A 21,227-nucleotide genomic window follows, 5' to 3' on the forward strand; every position below is an offset into this window, starting at 1 on the left:
TTGTGTGAACCAGGTATAGCATGATAAGAAAGTAGAGAAAAGACTATTTACAACATGTAAACAAGAGTTAACTTTGATGCTCAGGGGCCACAATGGCGTTGGCGGCTTTGGTGAAGAAGAGTGAGAGTTCCAGCTTTCCCCTTAGTCTGAGAGATTTTTGGCACTGAGGCTTGCTGTGTCAGGGAAAAGGTAGCTGGGCTAGGCTTGGGTTTCTTGGAGGAGGACCACGGGTTTGAGGACTTCCCTGCGGAAGACTTGACTGGTTTAGATGAAGATGAAGATGTGCCTGTCTGGGAGGATAATTGGGATGATGACAATGTAGAGGCTGAGTTCTCCTGTCAGCTCAGAGCTGAACGAGAGAAACACGACTGTAGATGGAGACTTGATAGAAGCCAGAAGTATTGAAGCAACCTAAACTTGAACTGGTTACTAAATTTAAGGATAGAGAACCCAGGATGGACACTTACAAAAATATGTTTATTTCGATATGTTTATTTAATTTCCTGCTTGGATTTATTTTTTGTATAATACACACAAAAAAGGAGTTAAACTATATGAATTTGGATGATTAAATAACAAATACATAAAATGATTGGGGGGCACCTGGGTGGCTCAGTCGGTTAAGTGTCTGACTTTGGCTCAGGCCATGATCTCACGGTTCATGGGTTCGAGCCCCGTGCCGGGCTCTGTGCTCACAGCTCAGCGCCTGGAGCTTGTTTCAGATTCTGTGTGTCCCTTTCTCTCTGCCCTTCTCCGACTCATGCTCTGTCTCTCTTTGTCTCAAAATAAATAAACTATAAAGAAAATTTAAAAAATGAATGGGAAATAGGTGAGAACAAATAAATTAGCAAATAGTAATGTGACATGGTTAAAAGCATGATCTCCTGTGGTAGGCTGAGCTTCTTCCCCGGTGACTTGGCAACTTAAGACATGTGCTCACCTCATAGGGCAACTGAGAGATTTTGTATATATATGAATGTAAAGCACAACGTATGTGTGTAAAGCATGTAGCTTAGTACTTGGCACATCATAATGGAGTCTGTGAATATTAACTCATAGCTGGTATTATTGGCTTGTCTATTTTATTTTATTTTTTAACATTTATTTATTTTGAGAGAGACCGCACGCATGCAAGATAGCTGGGGAGAGGCAGAGAGAGAAGGAGCTTGTCTCTGGCTTGTCTATTTTAAATGATTTGTAAAAATTCACTTGCTTAAAAAATATTGTAGTCCTAATAGATCTCTCCTTATCATACTCTTAATGCTTTGGAGGGTTTCAAGACATGAGTTATGTACACTAACACAATTTTCCCTTCATTCCGGATAGGGTTTGGCTAGTAATTCTCTTTCACATATCATCTGTCTGTAACTCCACATTGTCAACCTCATCTGACATGCTGCAGCCCCTTTAAAATATCTCCATCAGCACTCGCGGCCTTTTTTCTGCCAGCAGGAGGAATTTATTCTAAACCAGGGCTCTTAATGGTCCTGTTTACAACTGTAATTAATTGAGTAACTAGCACTTCTAGTTACTCAGTAACTAGTGTTAAGTGAGTAACATACATAATACAGACATGTCATGAACTATTGGTTGAATCTCAAAAGCCAGTCCCAGGCCCCTTTCTTTTGCCAATATGGAGGTTTAAAAGACAAAATATTCCCTTTTCTCACTTTTGTTCAAGTTAGAGCTAAAGTGATATAACCAGAAAAAAAAAAATGCTTTTCTGATAGAAGGAGCAGAAGCAAGACAACAGTTTGGATGCAAATCCTTTTCTTTATTCCACTCCGAAATGTGGAATGTGATGTATGGTATTGTGGCAGCAAAGTTGTGGTCATGAGGCAACATGCCTGCTAATGAAGAGTTAATAAGCTGAGGTGGTAGAGCAGAAAGATAAAGAGTCTGAGTTCTTGGTGATATTATCAAACTGTCAGAGCAATCCTAAGATAACCTTCTTTGGACTTCTGGTTTCATACATTTTTAAAAAGTCCTACGAGTTTAAGCTACTTGGTCAGACTTCCAACTTGAGTCTCCCTCAAGTTAATGTAATTAATGTAATTAAAGGTACATTACAGCTTTAAATGTAAATAAAGTTAACATAAATTTGGGAGATGTTTGTCTAATCTATACAGGGTTTTGTATGCACAAAACAAATGCAGGTAACATGGGAATAAAACAGAACCCAAGAGGTGAAACGTCTTTAGACATTGCAAAACATTGGCAGTAATATCAGATAACTTAGACCTTGTCATAATTTCTGGGTTGTCTGGCTACCTCGTGAGTCCTTTCCCACATTATCTATGGCTTTTTAAAATCTTGCTTTCTTCAGGCTTAGAATCCTGAACATGACAGAGGCAAGGCCAGAAGTTTGGTTAATAAAGGAAAAGCTGGGTATGAGTGAAGGCGAGGGGGTGGAAGATTTCAGTTAGAAGATGAGTGTGTGGAGACCATGCCAGTCTTCTAGCTTGGCTTGTTCCTAGGATATCTTGAAGTTCAGTTTTCATGAATTTCAGGGGAGGAAGAAGAGAACAAGACATTAAAAAGACAAAGGAGAAAGGGAAGGAGCAGCAGCCACTGCCATTGAAGGCCTAGAAAAATTAAAAACNTTCTCAACTCTTATGTGAAGTTATGGTGAAGCCACACCAACCAGATGCTTAACCCAATCCTATTAAATTTTAGGTTATCTAATGGTGTTAAGATTTTTGTTAAGTTCTTTTGGTGTGAACATNTCATGACCTAAGCGAAAGTCAGACGCTTAACCGACTAAGCCACCCAGGCGCCCCTTGGTGTGAACATTTAAAGTAGTTGTAGATGGGCTCCTCGGTGGCTGAGTCAGCTAAGCGACCAACTCTTGATTTTGGCTCAGGTCATGATCTCACAGTTCATGGGTTTGAGCTCTGTGATGGACTCTATGCTGATAGAGCAGAGCCTGCTTGGGATCCAATCTCTCTCTCTCTCTCTCTCTCTCTCTTTCTCTCTCTCTGTCCCTCTCTCCCACTTGCTCTCTCTCTCTCTCTCTCAAAATAAATAAACTTTTTAAAAAATGCTTCATAAATGTATCAAAGTAAAATTAAAATAGAGGTAGGCAAGGAAGGAAATACACATGAGAAAATACAAAGAACTCCTCTGGAAAAAAGTAGTTAGAAGATTAAGAAAAGTTGACCAGGTAATGAGATGAACATGGTATTGACGTTTTCCACTGAGGAATTGCTCTCACTTAAATTTTAGCATTTGTTAGGACCCTCAAGTCAATGCCTTTTTTGCGTATTTTAAAATTAATCATAAAAGAAAACACTAACTCTTTGTGTAACTCAGGAAATAACTAAACTAAAATATTGTCTACCAATGGAACAATCAGAGAATTATGCTTTAAATGGATGCTGACACATGCAGACTCCTATACATGATCTTCAGGCTTTTACATTGACCAACAAGCTTGATAGGGTCATTGTTCTCTCACTAGATGTTATGGAAATGGCTGGCCTTATTGATCACACATTTCTGCAGATGCAGCATAGCCAGAGGATATATTGTTTTTGGTACAGAGTGAAAAAGAGTTTGTATAGGCACTGTAGGCAGGTACGAGAGGGCTGTAAGGGCTGTATTATTAGATTTAGACCTATGTACAAGAGACACAGAGTAACCACAGGCTTGGCTTCCCACTCAGCACTCATTCTCTTTTGCAGTGTTAGACTCTGAGTGCTTTCAATCTTACTAGAATTCATTTTGTCTGGTGTTTTGTGAATTTTTAAAAATTCAGTTTTAGTTTACATATATAATTTTTTGACTGCTATTATAAAAAATAACATTTTATATTGATATGAATAGATGTACAGTGTTAAGTTATAGTGTTAAGTAAAAAAAGCAAAATGCATTATATGTGTGTGTGTGTGTATATGCCTGTGTTCCAGAAGAGTTTGTATACGACTGCTTAGATTATTGCAAACAGTTATTTCTAGAGGTGTAATTGTGGGAGTTATAGGAGACTTTTATTTTCTAGTTTATCCATATCTATAATATTTAGATTTTATAATCAGTGTACATTTCTTTTGTAATTAGAAAAAAACAAATATTTTCTTTCTTTTTTTAAGTTCACTTATTTATTTTGAGAGAGAGAGGAGTAGGAGGGGCAGAGAGAATCCCAAGTAGGTTCTGCACTGTCAATGTGGAGGGCAGTGTGGGGCTTGAATCCATGAACTGCAAGATTATAGTCTGAGCCTAAATCAAGAGTCAGTTGCTCAATTGACTGAGCCACCCAAGCACCCCTTCTTTCTTTTTTTGAGTAGTATAAACAAAGATGTTTCAAGGAAACATTTCTCAAGAAAAGGTATATGATGGTGTATGTATGTATATAATATATAATATATTAAAATAGTTTGTAATATATCTAAGCATTGTTCTGTGCTTTTAGAACTGAAATGTCTCATTCCTAGTCCTTTTTTAGTGTTGGAATTAGCATTTGGATTAGATTCGAATTAAGAACATTTTCCAGGTGTGGAGAGAGAAAGAGGGAGGCTACCGGTACAGTGTGATTTGGAGGGTACTGAGAGGAGCTGCAAATAAAAGAAAATCCATAAGGAGCTCTCACAATTTAACAAACTAACAACTTGATTAAAAAATGGGCAAAGGATTTGAATACACATTTCTCCAAAAATGATTTACAAATGACGAATAAGCACATGAAAAGATGTTCAACATTATTAATCATTGGAGAAGGATCAAAACCATGCTACAGTAATACCTCACACTCGTTAGGATCCCTAATATATATATATATGTATGTATATGTGTGTGTGTATGTGTGTGTATATATATATATATATAAAGCCCAGAAAATAACAAGTGTTTGAGAGTATGTAGAGAAATTGGAACCCTCTGCACTCTTGGTGAGAATGTAAAATAGTGTGGCTACTATGAAAAACTGTATGATAACTCCTAAAAAAGTTAAACATAGGGGCGCCTGGGTGGCTCAGTCGGTTAAGCGTCCGACTTTCGCTCAGGTCATGATCTCACGGTTCGTGGGTTCGAGCCCCGCGTCGGGCTCTGTGCTGACTGCCAGCTCAGAGCCTGGAGCCTGTTTCAGTCTGTGACTCCCTCTCTCTCTGACCCTCCCCTGCTCACGCTGTCTCTCTCTCTCTCTCCTAGAAATAAATAAAAAATATTTAAAAAAAAAAAAATAAATAAATAAAAATAAAAGTTAAAAGAAAAAGTTAAACATAAAATTACCATACAATCCAGTAATTCCAATTGATATATAACAAAGAGAATTGTAGATAGGATCTCAGAGAGATATTTGTACACTCATGTTCATAGCAGCATTATCCATAAAAGCCAAAAGATGTACGTAACTCAAGTGTCCATCAACTGTAAGGGTTGTATTATTGTATGATGTGTATCCACACACACACACACACACACACACACACGGGAATATTATTCAGCCTTAAAGAAGGTAATAAATTCTAACATAACCTACAACATTGGTGAACCTTGGAGGCATTATGCTAAATGAAATAAACCAGTTACAAAATGATAAATACTATATGATTCCATTTATATAAGGTACCTAGAGTAGTCAAAGTCATAGAGACCCAAAGCAAAATGGTGGTTGTCAGCACCTTAGGGGAGGGAGAAAAGGGAAGCTTATTGTTTAAAGGGCACAGAGTTTCAATTTCAGAAGATGAAAAAGCTCTGAGGGTGGATGATGGTGATGATAGCATAACAATGTGAATATACTTAATACCACTGAGCTATACCTTTAAAAATGGTGAAGATGGGAAATTTTGTTATGTATACTTTACCACAGTTAAAAACGATACCAGAAAAAAACCCATTAATGTCTCAGAATCTTCCCTTCTAAAACTACTCCTATGCATTCTCTTTGCAAGTTGTTATTTTGAGAGCATAAATAGATATAATGTCTTATGGTGAACAAGTGTCAGTCCTTCCTTCAGTGAGAGTGAGACAGGTAGCGGGAGGACACATCTGGAACTAGGGATGGGGGAAACTGCTTTAGTAGTGAAAAGTGCAAAGAAAAGAAGAAGTACTTAGGGCTACTGAAAACAATTTCAGTTATATCACAATTTTGCCTTTTCCTGACTCAGCGCTACAGTCTCAAATCTAATAGTATATCTAGTGTTTTAAGAATCTTAGATGATATTTTACCTTTGATAAACTTCATAGAATTTCAGACTACATTCCTAGACCGGCAAGACATTTGTAAAGATTCATCAAACCTTTATCCATGCTTTTTCATTAGGGGTTAATACAGGTGATTATTTACATAGTAATCTCAGTATATGCCTGGTATTTCTTAAACATCAACTAAAAGACAAATCATAAAGGAAAAAGAATATAAACAACTTAAACTCTGCAACAGCAATAAAACTAAATGCTGTAAATGACATTAACAGGCAAACTTAGAACAGCAAAATATTTTCAATTCTTTGATTAAGGACTTACTCTCCTAAAATATAAAAAAGTAATGAAATCTAGAAGAAACACTAACATCCCAGTAGAAGTAGACAACTCTAATAGTTCACGACAGATGAAACTTAAGTAGTCCATCACCATTGAGAAAGTGTTTAATTTCGTTAGTAACCTAAGAAATGCAAATTAAAATGATGAGATATTGTTACTATTATTTTTACCAAATAGTTTAAAAATTATAGTTGTTGTTTAGGAATATGAATATTTTCATCAAATGCTAGTGGTTATGAACATTACCATAAAATGCTAGTAAACAGTTTCAGTCTTTCTCTAGGGCAGTGTAGCAGTATAAATATCAAAAGCCTTAAATTTTTTCCAGTTGGTTAAGTGTCCGACTTCAGCTCAGGTCATGATTTCACGGTCTGTGAGTTCAAGCCCTGCATCAGGCTGTGTGCTGACAGCCTGGAGCCTGGAGCCTGCTTCAGATTCTGCGTCTCCCTCTTTCTCTGTCCCTCCCCTATCATGCTCTGTCTCTCTCTCCCTCTCTTTCTCTCAGAAAATGAATAAATGTTAAAAAAATCTTTAAAAAAATATTCAAGTTCTTTGAAAAAATTATCAACTATTTGCATATATTAAGTATATTAAACATAGTTATTTTTTATTGAGGTATAATTGACATATAACACTAATTTTCAGGTGTACAACATAATGATTCAATATTTGTATATATTGGGAATTGATCAACACAATAAGTCTAGTTAACATCTATTACCATGCATAAATACAGTTTGTTTCTTGATGAGGACTTTTTAAAAAATGTCTATTTATTTATTTTGAGAGGGGGAAGAGGGGCAGTGAGCAGAATAGAGACAGTCCCAGGCAGGCTCTGTGCCACTGTGCAGAGCCCAATATGGGGTTCAAACTCATGCATCATGAGATCATGACCATAGCCAAAATCGAGTCAGCCCTTAACCAGCGATCCACCTAGGCACCCCAATGAAGACTTAAAAAATTTTTTAAAAATGTTTACTTATTTTTGAGAGAGAGAGAGACAGGCAAAGGGTGAGTGGGGAAGGGTAGAGAGAAATGAAGACACAGAATCTGAAGCAGGCTCCAGGCTCTGAGCTGTCAGCACAGAGCCTGACGCAGGGCTGGAACTCATGAGCCGTGAGATCCTGACCTGAGCCGAAGTTGGATGTTTAACTAACTGAGCCACCCAGGTGACCCTCAATGGATACTTTTAAGATCTATTTTCAGTTTTCAAATATGCAATGTAATATTATTAGCCATAGCCATCACGCTGTACATTACTTGCTGTACATTATTTATTTTGTTACTGGAAGTTTATACCTTTTGATATCCTTCACCTATTTTATTCCTTCTAACCTCCCCCTCTCCCCAAGCCACCTCCAATATATTCTCTGTATTTTTGAGCTTGGTTTTTTGTCATAGTTCTTCCAAAGTCTGTGTTTAATTACTGCTTTATCTGAGTCATTGGTGGATCCATTTCTATTGTCTACTTATTTTCTTGGTTTTTGATAATTTCATCTTTTTTTCCTGGCATGCCTGCCAATTTTTTGTTAAATAAAACACATTCTGTATGAAAAATTATAGAGTTTCCGGGTGATATAAATGCTTTAACTATTTTATTATTATTAAATAATATTTATTTTTATGCTTTTTAAATTTTCTTGTGTAAATGCTTTAATTTTCTTCTGGCAGCCAGATTGATGGCCTTGTCCAGTTAGGGATTGAGATGTTTCACTGTTCAGGATTTGTAAGGGTAGTCAATTTCCAGTTTGGCCTTAGTCTTAGAATATGTTTTAAGGATGTCAAATGAAAACTGGGATATATTCCCCAGAACTTTTTTCTTCGTAGCTCTGAACTCCAATTTTTGTTCACCAGTTGGGTTGCCATAATTTCTATTTAACTGCTTAGCTTCTTTTTTTTTTAATTTTTAAAAAATGTTTATTTACATTTAAGAGAGAGAAAGCAGTGGGAGGGGCAGAGAGAGAGCGGGAGACACAGAATCTGAACCAGGCTCCAGGCTCAAGGCTCCACGCTATCAGCACAGAGTCTTGATGTGGGGCTTGAACTCACGAACCACAAGATCATGAGCTGAAGTCTGATGCTTAACTGACTCAGCCACCCAGGTGCCCCAAACTGTTTAGCTTCTTAGTGGTTGCTTTCTGCTTGGTTTCTCAGCCATTTTTCCTGAACATCAGAATCTTAGAAACTGACAAAATGCTCCAAGGGGAAATTGTGAGCAACTACTTCTTTTCTCCAAAATCCTAGCCCCTTCCAGTCTTAGAGTGTAAAGCAATTGGTAGAGCAGAGTTTTGTCTTAGCCCCGTGAGACTGCCATAAGTTCGGGGTCAACACATAGTACTCAGCCTCCATGTATCATAAGTTGAATTTGCAAATGATCTGAAGGAAAAAATGTAGTAGCAAATGTAGGGCTCACTTAGGTGCATTTCCCTTTTCTCTGGGATCTTGGCCTCTCAAATCATGATTCTTTCGTTGCTCTCCAACACCTCTGATCTGCTGGATTTTTTATATTTTAAAGATTCCAGCTTTCTTAGTTGTTCGAGGTGAGAATTTAGTCTGATGCAAGTTACTCCATCTTTTCTAGAACCAGAAGTCATTTGGTAAGCTATTTTACAAGTGTATAAGTAATTATCTTAAGCAGATGCAGGCATGTTTCAAATGGCTTAATTTAACTTTCTTTTAAATCATTTTAAGGAGCTATTCTGGTAGGTAAAATAACAATCTGTAAAATCTTTACTTCAGATATCTTATCACCCATTCCGAAGATGTATAACCCAGCAGATGTGTGTGTGGGTGTGAAGTAAACCCTAAAATACCTTTTCCACTTTTTAAGATGGACTCTTTTTTACTAATATTTTTGGAATTTTCATATTTTGGTTGGTATACAAAATGAAAACTTAATTTTGGCTAGTAATCACTTTATGATTTGTTTATAAAAGAGTTTTGCTTTTTTAAAATAATAATGTTTCTTTTTTTTTAATGTTTATTCATTTTTGAGACAGAGCATGAGTGGGGGAGGGGCAGTGAGAGAGGGAGACACAGAATCTGAAGCAGGCTCCAGGTTCTGAGCTGACAGCACAGAGCCTGATGAGGGGCTTGAACTCACAGACTGCAAGATCACAAATGAGCCACCCAGGTGTCCCAAAATAATAATGTTTCTTAAAGGGACACCTGGGTGGTTCAGTTGGTTAAGTGTACAACTTTCGATTTGAGCTGAGGTCATAATATCATGATTCATCAGATTGAGCCATGCATTGGGCCCTGTGCTAACAGGGAGGAACCTGCTTGGGGTTCTCTCTCTTCCTCTCTCTCTGCCCCTTCCCAGTTTGTTCTCTCTTTCAAAATAAATAAATAAACATTAAAAAAAATAATGTTTCTTATAAATTTGAAATTGCTTAAACTTTAAAACTAACCAGGGTGCCTGGGTGGCTCAGTTTGTTAAGCATCCACTTTTGGCTCAGGTTATGATCTCATGATTTGTGAATTCCAGTTCTGCATCAGACTCTCTGCTCTCAGCGTAGAGCCCACTTCATATCCACTGTCTCCCTCTCTCTTTGCTCTTCTCCCACATGTGTGTGCATGTGCCTGTGCTTTCTCCCTCAAAAATAAACATAAAAAAAAATTTAAAACAAATTTTAAAATTAAGCTGACCAAACCTTAGCTAAAATATATATTTTTTCCTATAACTAAATTTTCTATATATTAAGTTACTTCCATTAAACAAATTTATTTTTATATTATAGGTATATTGGATATAAATCTTTCTAAAATCTATTATTAAAAATAGGATAAATTGGGGTGCCTGGTGGCTTAGTTGGAAGAGCATGAGACTCTTGATCTCAGATTCGTGAATTTGAGCCCCACATTGGGTATAGAGATTACTTAAATATATAAAAACTTAAAAAAATAGGCTATAACCTATTTTTATTTGGAAAATATGAAATACTCTGGTAAAGAATTTAAAAGTAAATAAGTAAATAACTATTATGCAAAGATAACAAATGGTAATTTTTGGATATAGTCTCTGTTGTAGATACTGTACTATACTGCCCAGATCTGTCTTGCTACTGCAAAGTTGTTGGGAATTTTCTCAGATTGGAAGAGCCATTTGTCCAAGGACATACTCTTTTTTAGGGCAACTTATGTCCAATGACTAGCGGATGCAGGGTATGAAGGCTCAGCCTCATGGTGCCATTTCAATTTCATAGCTCTGTGTGGGGTTGATTGAGGGCTTTGTTGGGTTTGCATTGTAGTTAGGTTCTTCTCCTGCCCAGTCATGTTTGCTTCTCTTCCTCCTATAGCTGCAGATCCCACGAGTGGTCCCTAATAAACCTTCTGTGTGCTAATCTCCCTTTCTGCGTTCTGGGGAACTCAAACTGTGACATTCTCTTTCTAGCATTTTCCATTCATTCATATTTTTATAAATAGTCAGGATTATTTTATCTATATGCATCTCTCATATATGTATCTGTGTAGCTCTTTTTACTGTTTATGACATGAATATTTTTTCTTGTTATTTAAAATTGTTTATTTTTCAGGTTATAATATGGATTTTCACAGTTTGGGTATTATAATGTTTTGAATATTTGTTAAAATACAATTTTATATGTGTTTTAGACTATTTTCATAGAATCAGTTCCTAAAGACAGATTACTGAATATTTTTAAGGTACTTTGTATATAACACTAAATTGCTTTCCAGAAAAGCTGCACCAGTTAAAATCCCATCAGCAGTATATCAGTATCCTTCACCAAGTGTCCCAACAGTATAAGTATCCTTTCCAAAGAGATGATGTTGAATATAATTTAAGCTTTTATGAGTAATGGGTCACCATAATAAATGTGACTAATTGTGCAAATAATACTGTGAAACTCTCATGGTCTACTAAGGCGTGTAGGAAATTTGCCTATATACTAATACATATTGCCTCAAGTCAAAAGTTTTAGAGAACCTGCATTATCCATTATGAGACTATAAAATCTTACTTTTTGCTACTCTCTAGTACCCATAATTTTTGCAGCTTCTCTTCTTCAATGGATACTCTTTGGAGAATCTTCATTTTCATTTTATTTGTGAGGAACATTCTTTTTTTCTTAAATTTTTTAATGTTTGTTTATTTCTGAGACAGAGAGAGACAGAGGATGATCAGGGGAGGGACAGAGAGAGAAGGAGACACAGAATCAGAAGCAGGTTCCAGGCTCTGAGTTATCAGCACAGAGCCCAGCATAGGGCTCAAACTCACGAACCGCAAGGTCATGACCTGAGCTGAAGTTGGACAGTTAACCAATCGAGCCTCCCAGGTGCCCCTGTGGGGAACCTTCTTTAATCCCCAGGCATTTTGTATAACTCAGCATCTTCTCTCACCTCAGCCACACGCAGCTACAACAGGGGTGGCAACCTTCCCTACACTGGCCATTCCATGTCCATTTCCTGGGACTTTCCCAAAGGAGGACAGCTCACTCCCAATGGTTAGTTAGACCTGTAGACTTGAAACTTGGGAGCTTTGTGGTGAACATCTTTCACCAGTCATAGGGCCCAGAAAGCAGAGGCTGCAGATGTGAATAGAGAAGCAGAGATGAGAAAGTGAGAGGGATTCATCAGCTTTCTCAGCCCTGCTTCCAGTTCTGACTGAAGCCCTATTCCTGTCCTTAGGCTTCACGAAGAGCTCCATATCCTTAAAATCCTCCTCACCTAAGTTAACTCAAGTTAGTTTGTTACTTAGGACAACGTTACTTTTCTGTCTTTAAACTGATGTGAACTTGGAATGGATAAAATTGTAAAATAAGACTATAGGTAGAGTCTGAACGAAAACTTTGAGGAATTCTCCTCCAAGTAAAGTGTTAGTGGATGCAAGGGGTTTGTTTGGATCTTCTCTTTTGAACACTCAGAGGCCATTTTTGCCTTTTATCCTGAATAGTGTTCTCATAGTTGCATTTTGGCCCCTTTTTAAGTCACTTTAATTATTTTAGTACTTTAGGCAGAAATATGTTTTTTATACATGGATCTCAAGAATTTGATTATTGGCTAACACTGGCTTTTATAAATAGCATAAGGAATACTACTTTGCCAGTTGGACATTATTGAGAGCTATATGTAATTGTCAACCTTTAACATTTACTTCAAAGTCTCAGCAGTAGTTGGTTTTCTAGGTATTGAGGTGCTCAGGTAAGTAAATTCAGCAGAATCATTAATACTTCCTGAGAGCTTGGCACCTGGATAACATTACAAGAAGTAACATCTTACCTTTTATTTAAGCATAATGACCTTTGTATTGATAACAGTTATCTGGAAGGAACTCTGACAGAATACTGCAATATATTTGTAACTCACTGCTAGGTGATGATGTGCTTTATAGAGTTGATATGCTTTTCCATTAACGGGAAAGCTTTGAGGTTTTAATACAGAATCAGGGAGACCCTTGTCCCCTGCCTTGTTCATTTGTAGGCTTTGTTCTGATCCCTAGCCCAGAGATTTCATTTTACATTTTTGGTAATACTGGTACTTGGATTATAGTGTGGATGGATTAGTGAAAAGCCATCCCCAATAATAGGGAGTGTTTTATTGATGATGAGTCATTGATGATGAGTCAAAATGCCTTTTGTTTGGAAACCAGGGGTGACACCCCTTAGTGATGAACATATGTTTTCTTCATGTAAAAGAGAGAAGATGCATGAGTCTGTATTGCTAATTGGATCGGGTCCTCCCTGCCTCATTATTTTCTGTCTGTTACAGGTTGAACTGTCATATTGTGGGTGCTGGAGCAAGGGGCCAGTCAGTGAAACTTGTTAGGCTGGTAGTTCACCATTAGGCTTTTGGTTGGTTTTTTTCCAGCCTCATGTACTGCAAGCTAAAACATAGTTTCATTGTATTTGTGTTACAAATAACTTATCAGATACAGGTTATTTGTAGTTGTAGAAGGAAAAGGACATATTTTTTCCCATATTTCCTCCTACCTCCTGCATACCCCACCTAAGTAAACCAAAATTTAATGGTGTCTGTGGAGGCTGTGTAGCGATGAGTCAGAATGCTCAATATCTGTAGTGTTCGGAACTGGTTGCCAAGGTTTTAGTCACTCTGAAGCTAATGTTTTCCAGAGCATACTATGTGAGTAAGTACCATGTTTAAGTGCTAAAGAAGACATTTTTTAAATAGAGGAAACATTCTTCATTCTTTGATAACGTGGGAAAGAGTGGCTATGTATTTATTTTATGACTCAGCAATTAATGGCTAAAAGTATAGTAAATCTGATTTGCAAATTCTATAGATTGTTTAAGATCATTTTCCATCCACTTAATCTGTGGCTCAGTTAAATCATTCTTGAAATTTTGGCCCTGGACATATAGTTTACCTTGGACAAAGTGCAACCCTTTTTGTCTGGTTTCAAAGCCTATTCACACATGACATAGGGCAACCTCTCTTCCATGAGACATTTGTAGCAGCCCAGGGCTCTTCTACAAGCCCCAGTTCTCATCCCATCTCATTTTCTTGATTCATAGCCGAAGCATTGGTTCTGAGTTTTCTCCTATGATTAAAAACAAATGCAACCTTTTAGGGGCGCCTGGGTGGCTCTATCAGGTAAGCATCCAACTCTTGAGTTCAGCTCAGGTTATGATCTCACGGTTTCATGAGTTTGAGTCCTGCCTCGGGCTCTGTGCACCGCATGGAGCCTGCTTGGGATTCTCCCTCTCCCCCTCTCTCTCTGCCCCTCCCCCACTTGCACTCTCTCTGTCTCTCTCAAAATAAATAAATAAACTTAAAAGATGCACTTTTTTTATTATGGAAAAATCTAAAACATATACTAAAGCAGGAAAAACAGTACAGTAAGTTCTCATATGTCCATCCTCTAACTTCAACAATTAAACTCATGGTGAATCTTCTGTCCACACCCAGTTCTGCCTTCTTATATTGTCATCCTATATATATAGATATTTTTTTTAATTTTTTTAATGTTTTATTTATTTCTAGGAGAGAGAGAGAGACAGCGTGAGCAGGGGAGGGTCAGAGAGAGAGGGAGTGACAGACTCTGAAACAGTCTCCAGGCTCTGAGCTGGCAGTCAGCATAGAGCCCGACGCGGGGCTCGAACCCACGAACCGCGAGATCGTGACCTAAGCGAAAGTCGGACGCTTAACCGACTAAGCCACCCAGGCGCCCCTTCCTATATATATTTTTTAATGTTTTATTTATTTCTGAGAGAGAGAGAGAGAGAGAGTGAGAGAGAGTGAGCAGGGGAGGGTCAGAGAGAGAGGGAGACACAGAATCTGAAACAGGCTCCAGGCTCTGAGCTAGCTGTCAGCACAGAGCCTGACATGGGACTCGAACCCACAAACCATGAGATCATAACGTGAGCCAAAATCGGACGCTTAACACACTGAGCCACCCAGGCGCCCCATATTGTCATCCTGTATTGACTGCCTTCCAATCATTGTCATTTCACCACAGGTATTTCAGTATGTATCTGTGCAGAGAAGAGTTATTCTCTTAGGCCCTACTGCTGTTCTTTGAAAGATGTGCTTACAAGTTTGGCCCTTGACTGGCATCTAGGAACTTGGATTTCAGAAGGGTTCTCTCACCACCTTAATTGTTAGTAGCTTGCTTTGCCTACGCTTTGTGTGCAAACAGTATGGTTCATGCTGAACACCTGCTTTCCTTCTGAAAGTCTGAAATCTTGGTACATGCTAGGCAGAGAAGGCCTGTGTAACCAGTAAATGTTGGGCACTGAGACTCTAATGAGTATCTCTGACAGATGACATTTCAGAACTTATTGCGGAGGGAATTACGCATATCCTCTGTGACTCTACCAGGAGAAGACTCTTGGAAACTTGCAGCTGGTTTCCTCTAGACTTCACCCCATGTGCCTTTTCCCTTTATAATTTTGCTCTGTATCCTTTTGCTGTAATAAATTCTAGACGTAACAGTTTATATTGAGTCCTGAGAAACTTCCTAGGAAATCACTGAACCTGAGAGTGCTCTTGGAGATCTTTGAACCAGTATGTCTAACACAAGCACTTAAATAAATGTTGACAATACCATTTTATACATAGACATATTCATAATAGTTCATTAATATCAGCACATTCAAATCAGTTCGCATTTCCAAATGTATCTTAAATGTCATAACTTTTTTTTCGGTTTGTTTGAATCAAGGTTCAGATATTGCAGTTGTTCGGTATGTCTCTAAATCTCAATCTATAGGCTCCCTCTTTTCCTTTTCCCTTTTTCCCCTTGAAATTTATTTGTTGAAGAAACTGGGTCATTTGTCCTGTAGAATTTCCCACAGTCTGGTTTTTGCTGATGACCTTGTCATGGTGTAGTTTAAAGTATTCTATAAATTGGTAGTTGGATCTAGAGGCTTTCTGTGTGTTTTTGAAAGCCAATGCCTTCATGTGTCCTGAGGCTATGCCTTAATTTTCATTTGATTAATGCTTGCCAAGTACTTTGAGGTACTTGGATAAAAGGAGTTCTAACAGTAAATATCTTTGTTTTTGTTAGCTTGAGACTAAATCTTTTGACACTTAGAGCCTGACTCACTGTCTTTAGAGAATACCATCAAAACTATATGGCTTGGTGTTCATTACCTGTCTTTCAGGTATTAAACCTGACAGAGTTCCCTGAACTAAAGTTGGCTTTAAATTTCTAGGGTTGGTACAATTCTCTGGTGAGCAGATATTGTGTGTAGGTAGAATTGTAGTTTTAAAAAGCATATTTTACTATTTTTGTAGGACCCTAAAACTTAAAATAGAAAACATCAGAACCCTACTAAAATCTAAACCCCAACAAGTAGTAATTTGTTATGCAACAGAATCCTTTAGTATCTCAGTAACAAAGTTTTAAAATTACTAAGTTACTAAGTTCCTCTTACTTCACAGGAATAATCTGATAGCAAGGGTCCATTGTAGTTATCATAGATCATCTTTGGAGATGTGCCTTTTTGAAATGACTGTGTTTTGGCATTTAATAAACATTTAGAATACAGATGTACACTTTTTAAAATTTCTATTTTTAATAACAAAATGTCCCATCTTAAGTGTAAGTTCAGTAACGTTAAGTACATTCATATTGTGCAACCAGTCTCTGGAATTGTTTCCATCTTGAAAAATTGAAACTCTCTACCCATTAAACAACAACTCCTTGTTTCTGCCTCCCTCCAACCCCTGACAACCACTTTTCTACTTTCTGTATGAAATTGGCTACTCTAGGTACCTCATGTAAGTGGAATCATAACAGTATTTGTCTCTTTTGTGACTGGCTTGTTTCATTTACCATAATATCCTCAAGGTTCACCAGCGTTGTAGCATGTTTCAGAATTTTCTTCCTTTTCAAGGCTGAATAATATTCCACTGTGTGTGTGTGTGTGTGTGTGTGTGTGTGTGTGTGTGTATACTACATTTGTTTATTAATTCATCTGTTGATGGATATTTGGATTGCTTCCACCTTTGGGATATTGAGAAAAATATTACTATAAACATGAGGGTACAAATACCTCTTGGAGACCTTGCTTTTAATTTCTTTTGAGTATACATTATTGCTGGATTGGATAGTAATTCTATGTTTATTTTTTTAATGTTTATTTATTTTGAGAGAGATGGTAGGGGAGGGGCAGAAAGGGAGGGAGGGAGAGAGAGAATCTCTGCATTGACAGCTCAGTCTGACACAGGGCTTGAACCCACAAACTGTGAGATTATGACCTGAGCTGAAATCAAGAGTCAGATGCTTAAACTGACTGAGCCACCAGGTGCTCCCTATGTTTAATTTTTTAAAAGAACTTCGTAGTATTTTCTGTCACAGCTGGAAATTTTAACTTCCCACTAATAGTGCACAGAGGTTCTAATTTCTCAGACTCTTCTCCAATACTTGTTATTTTCAGGGGTTTTTTTGATAGTAAGTATCCTAATATGTGTGAAGTAGTATCTCATTGTGGTTTTGATTTGCATTTCCCTAATGATTAATGATGCTGTGCATCTTCTTATGTGCTTGTTGGCAAGTTGTATATCTGCTTTGGAGAAATGCCTGTTCCAGTCCTTTTCCCATTTTTAGTCATGTTGTTTATTTTTGTTTTGAATTGTAGGAGTTCTTTATATATTTTGGATGTTAACCCCTTACCAGATATATGAGTTATAACTTATTTTCTCCCATTCTCTGAGTTGCCTTTTCACTCTTTTGATTGTGTACTTTGATGCACAGAAGTTTCTAATTTTGATGTAGTCCAATTTATTTATTTTTTTCTTTTGTTCCCTGTGCTTTTGGTGTCATATCTAGGAAATCATTGCCAAATCCAATGTCAGGAAACTTTCTCCTAGGTTTTCTTCCAAAATATTTACGGTTTTATCTATTACATTTAGATCTTACCTCTATTTTGAGTTAATTTTTATTTGTGGTGTAAGATTAGAGACTGACTTTACTCCCTGAAGTTGTACTTTCACACTTTGGTTTAATGATGCACGAACACATCATCTCGAAGGTGGGGGGAGGCCTCTCAAGTTAGTTACACTACTGACAACTGCTTGCTGTGGGAAACTTCCTTAATGCCTCTTCTATGGGTAGTTGTTACTAACCTGTCTCATTTTTCCCCAAGACTTTCTCAGTTTTAAGAATGTAAGATATATTGTTAAATAATACTAATAAATAATATTAGATTCTTAAACATTTTAAGAATCTGAAAGTGTGAAAGGTTTTCAAACGTAAACAAAGAAAAGAGAATAGTAAAACTAATTCCCAAGCACATAGGTTCAACAAATGTCAGCATTTTGCATATCTTGCTTCATTTATTCCTTTTCCCAACTATTTTTCTTTCTGGAGTATTTAAAGGTGAATCCCAATTATTTTTTCATTTCATTCATATTTATATGCTTAATGTAAATGTATAGATTTCTGATCAAATATGTGTTATGTTAAAGTGTGATTTTCCAGTACTTCATAATAGAATAAATACTTGGCACAGTAGACCCTTGAACAGTGTAGGGGTTAGTGTCACTGACTCTCCACACAGTAAATAATCCATGTAACTTTTGCCTTCCCAAAACTTAGCCGCCAATAGCTTACTGTTAACCTGAAGCCTTACCAATAATGGAAACAGTCGATTAACACATATTTTGTATGTTATACATACTATATAATGTATTCTTAAAATAAGTTAGAGAAAAGAAAATGTTCTTAAGAAAATCATAAGGAAGAAAAAATACATTTATAGTACTGTATTCATTGAAAAAATCCACAGGGGTAGATGGCTCAGTTGGTTGTGTCCAACTCCGGATTTTGGCTCAAGTCATGATCTCATGGTTGGTGAGTTCAAGCTCTGCTTTGGGCTCTGTGCTGATAGCACAGAGACTGCTTGGGATCTTTCTCTCTCTCTCTCTCCCTCTCCCCACTTCTCTTTCTCTTAAAATAAATAAATAAACTTAAAAAAGAAAAAAAATACACAGTGTAAGTGAACCTGTGCAGTTTAAACCCATGTCGTTCAGGGGTCAACTGTGTAATCAATTCATATTGCTTTAAGCCCTTGGATGAGGATTGAAAGCATAATTTTGATATATGATATTTGCTGTAGAGTTTTATAATTTTGCATATTTACTATGGCATTTCTTTGATCATATTTACAATTAGTATGCTGCCTAAGTCTCAGGAACCCAAACTTCAGCTATAGCATTACTCTTTTGGAACATAGGAACTGTTTTATAGTTCTTCATATTACAATGTGATTTCCAAGAACTCATTATTTACAGATATCAGCAACTTATATTTATAAACTGCTATCATGAGAACTCAGAGGAAAGATTACAAAAATATGCTTCTCTTTTTTTATTTTATCCCTCGGTGTTTTGAGACCAAGTGGATATTATGTAACAAGACCAACCACCATCCATTATTCTTTCAACTCTACTTTTTTTTAAACTGGAGAATTTAATGAATTTCAGTAACGTGAGAGATTTTTTGATATAGAAGAAGTACTATGTGGAAATTAAGAATTCAGATACACATGCCCATTGAATTGAGAGATAATCAGGGGCCTCGTTCAAGGTTAGAGTTTTCTTCTTAGTCTATTGCTTGATTAGCCAGTGCTAGTAGAACCCAAAGGTGGGCCCCAGATAGATCATCTCAGCAGACTATTTGAAGTAGGACTGATTGAGTAATTTTGGGGGGTAAGGTTGAATGGGGCTGGAGGTTCTGAGAACTCTTGCTGTATAATTAGTTCTTTCAATCAGGGAAATATCGAGTAAGTCTCTATATAGGGTGTAGAAACTCCAGAGTGATGGTTAAGGATAATGCAAAATTGAAACCAGGAAAAGCCATGGTGCAAAACCCATTTTAGCATACTGTTCCGTACATGTCTCAGATAAGTAGTTTTGTGTCTTTTAACCTATTTTTCCTCTCTGAGAGCCCCCAAAATTTTAGCATTGAGGAAAAACTCCTGTCACAGTCTTCTGTGAAGTATTTAAGAGACATTCACATGTAACACAAATACTAACTCATTGCTTTCTTAAGAAAGCTCACATTCCCTATGCTGACATTTCAAATGCTTACAATTCACCCACATGCCTAAAGGGGTGTATCTTTGTGGGGAATCTTCCACAGAGCCTCGATTGTGGGCATCTGATGACTCCATGGGCGTGATGGTAGTCAAGTGTGCACACTTGGCCTTTAGAGTTAGCCCCCACTCCTCTTAGCCTTTTAGTAAAGCGACAAGGGAGAAAGTGTAATTCTGTTTTTCTTTTTGACATCATCCTTATTTTTATCTATGCTTTGTATCACTTCTTTTTTTTTCTCTTGTTTTTGAAGAATTTTACCTAAGTTACTCTTTGAAAAAAATCTACAAAAAGCTTTTGATTGTTTCTTTTCAGTTGAAAAAGAGTCTCACAATTTATTAATGGATCCAGTCTCTTTAAAAATATGAAGAAAATGAAACTTCTAGTCTCTAGAGAGGATGGCCTCTCAAAAGGTGACAATTGAGCTGAGGTTTAGATAAGAAAGCTACTAACAACACAGTGTAATGGAAAGAGAACAAAAGTTGGGGCTAGACATTCTTGGGTCAGATTCTGGTTCTACCACTTAACTAGCCATGTCATTTGGGCCAAGCTTCCTTACCTCACCCAAACTCAGTTTTTTCATCTCTAAGACAGGGATAACAATGTCCAGTGATAGTGCTGTTGGGTTAAAATGGACCTTGGTTCTTTGACCTCCTTTGAACTTGATCAGGAAGAGAGGCATGACACTGGCAAGCTGGGAATAGACCATGCCATGGTCCTCCTTTTTACCACTTCCTCCCACACTCCTACCACCAGTTTAACCTAGAACCTTGTTCACAGAAGAACTCAATCAGTATGTATAGAATTAAAATTTCATTTGAGGGATGCTGGGGTGGCTCAGTTGGTTAAGCTTCCAACTTCAGCTCAGGTCATGATCTCAGGTTTGTGGGTTTGAGCCCCAGGTCGGGCTCTGTGCTGACAGCTAGCTCAGAGCCTGGAGGCCACTTCAGATTCTGTGTCTGTGTGTCCTTCTTTCTCTGACCCCCCACCCTGCCCACACTGTCTCTCTCTCTCTCTCTTAGAAATAAATAAAACATTTTAAAACTAAAAAAAAAAAAAAAGGCAGTATTAAATCAGAAAATATTTGAGGGAATAAGGATATACCTGCAGTTTTTGGCTCTGTTTACAAAGTTGTTTTATTAACTAGGAACATAAAAATACACCCCATTCTATGGGATCTCTTATAATGATCACTTTGGAATATTTAAATCTCCAAAAGCCTATGAAAATTG

General features: G+C 37.3%; 1 protein-coding gene across 1 annotated transcript in view; it reads left to right on the forward strand.

The window, feature by feature from the left end:
- Positions 1 to 92: 92 nt before the first annotated feature.
- The window catches only part of MYO5A (myosin VA), a 164,523-nt gene continuing 143,388 nt past the window's right edge, over positions 93 to 21,227 (forward strand). Inside the window, exons 1-2 of the mRNA XM_077764363.1 lie at positions 93 to 97; positions 183 to 318. Of these exons, the coding sequence (XP_077620489.1) occupies positions 93 to 97; positions 183 to 318 (141 nt within the window). The remainder of the gene's footprint in view (positions 98 to 182; positions 319 to 21,227) is intronic.

This window comes from Crocuta crocuta, unplaced genomic scaffold (genome assembly GCF_008692635.1).
Source record: "Crocuta crocuta isolate KB4526 unplaced genomic scaffold, BGI_CrCroc_1.0 scaffold102, whole genome shotgun sequence".
Classification (NCBI taxonomy): domain Eukaryota; kingdom Metazoa; phylum Chordata; class Mammalia; order Carnivora; family Hyaenidae; genus Crocuta; species Crocuta crocuta.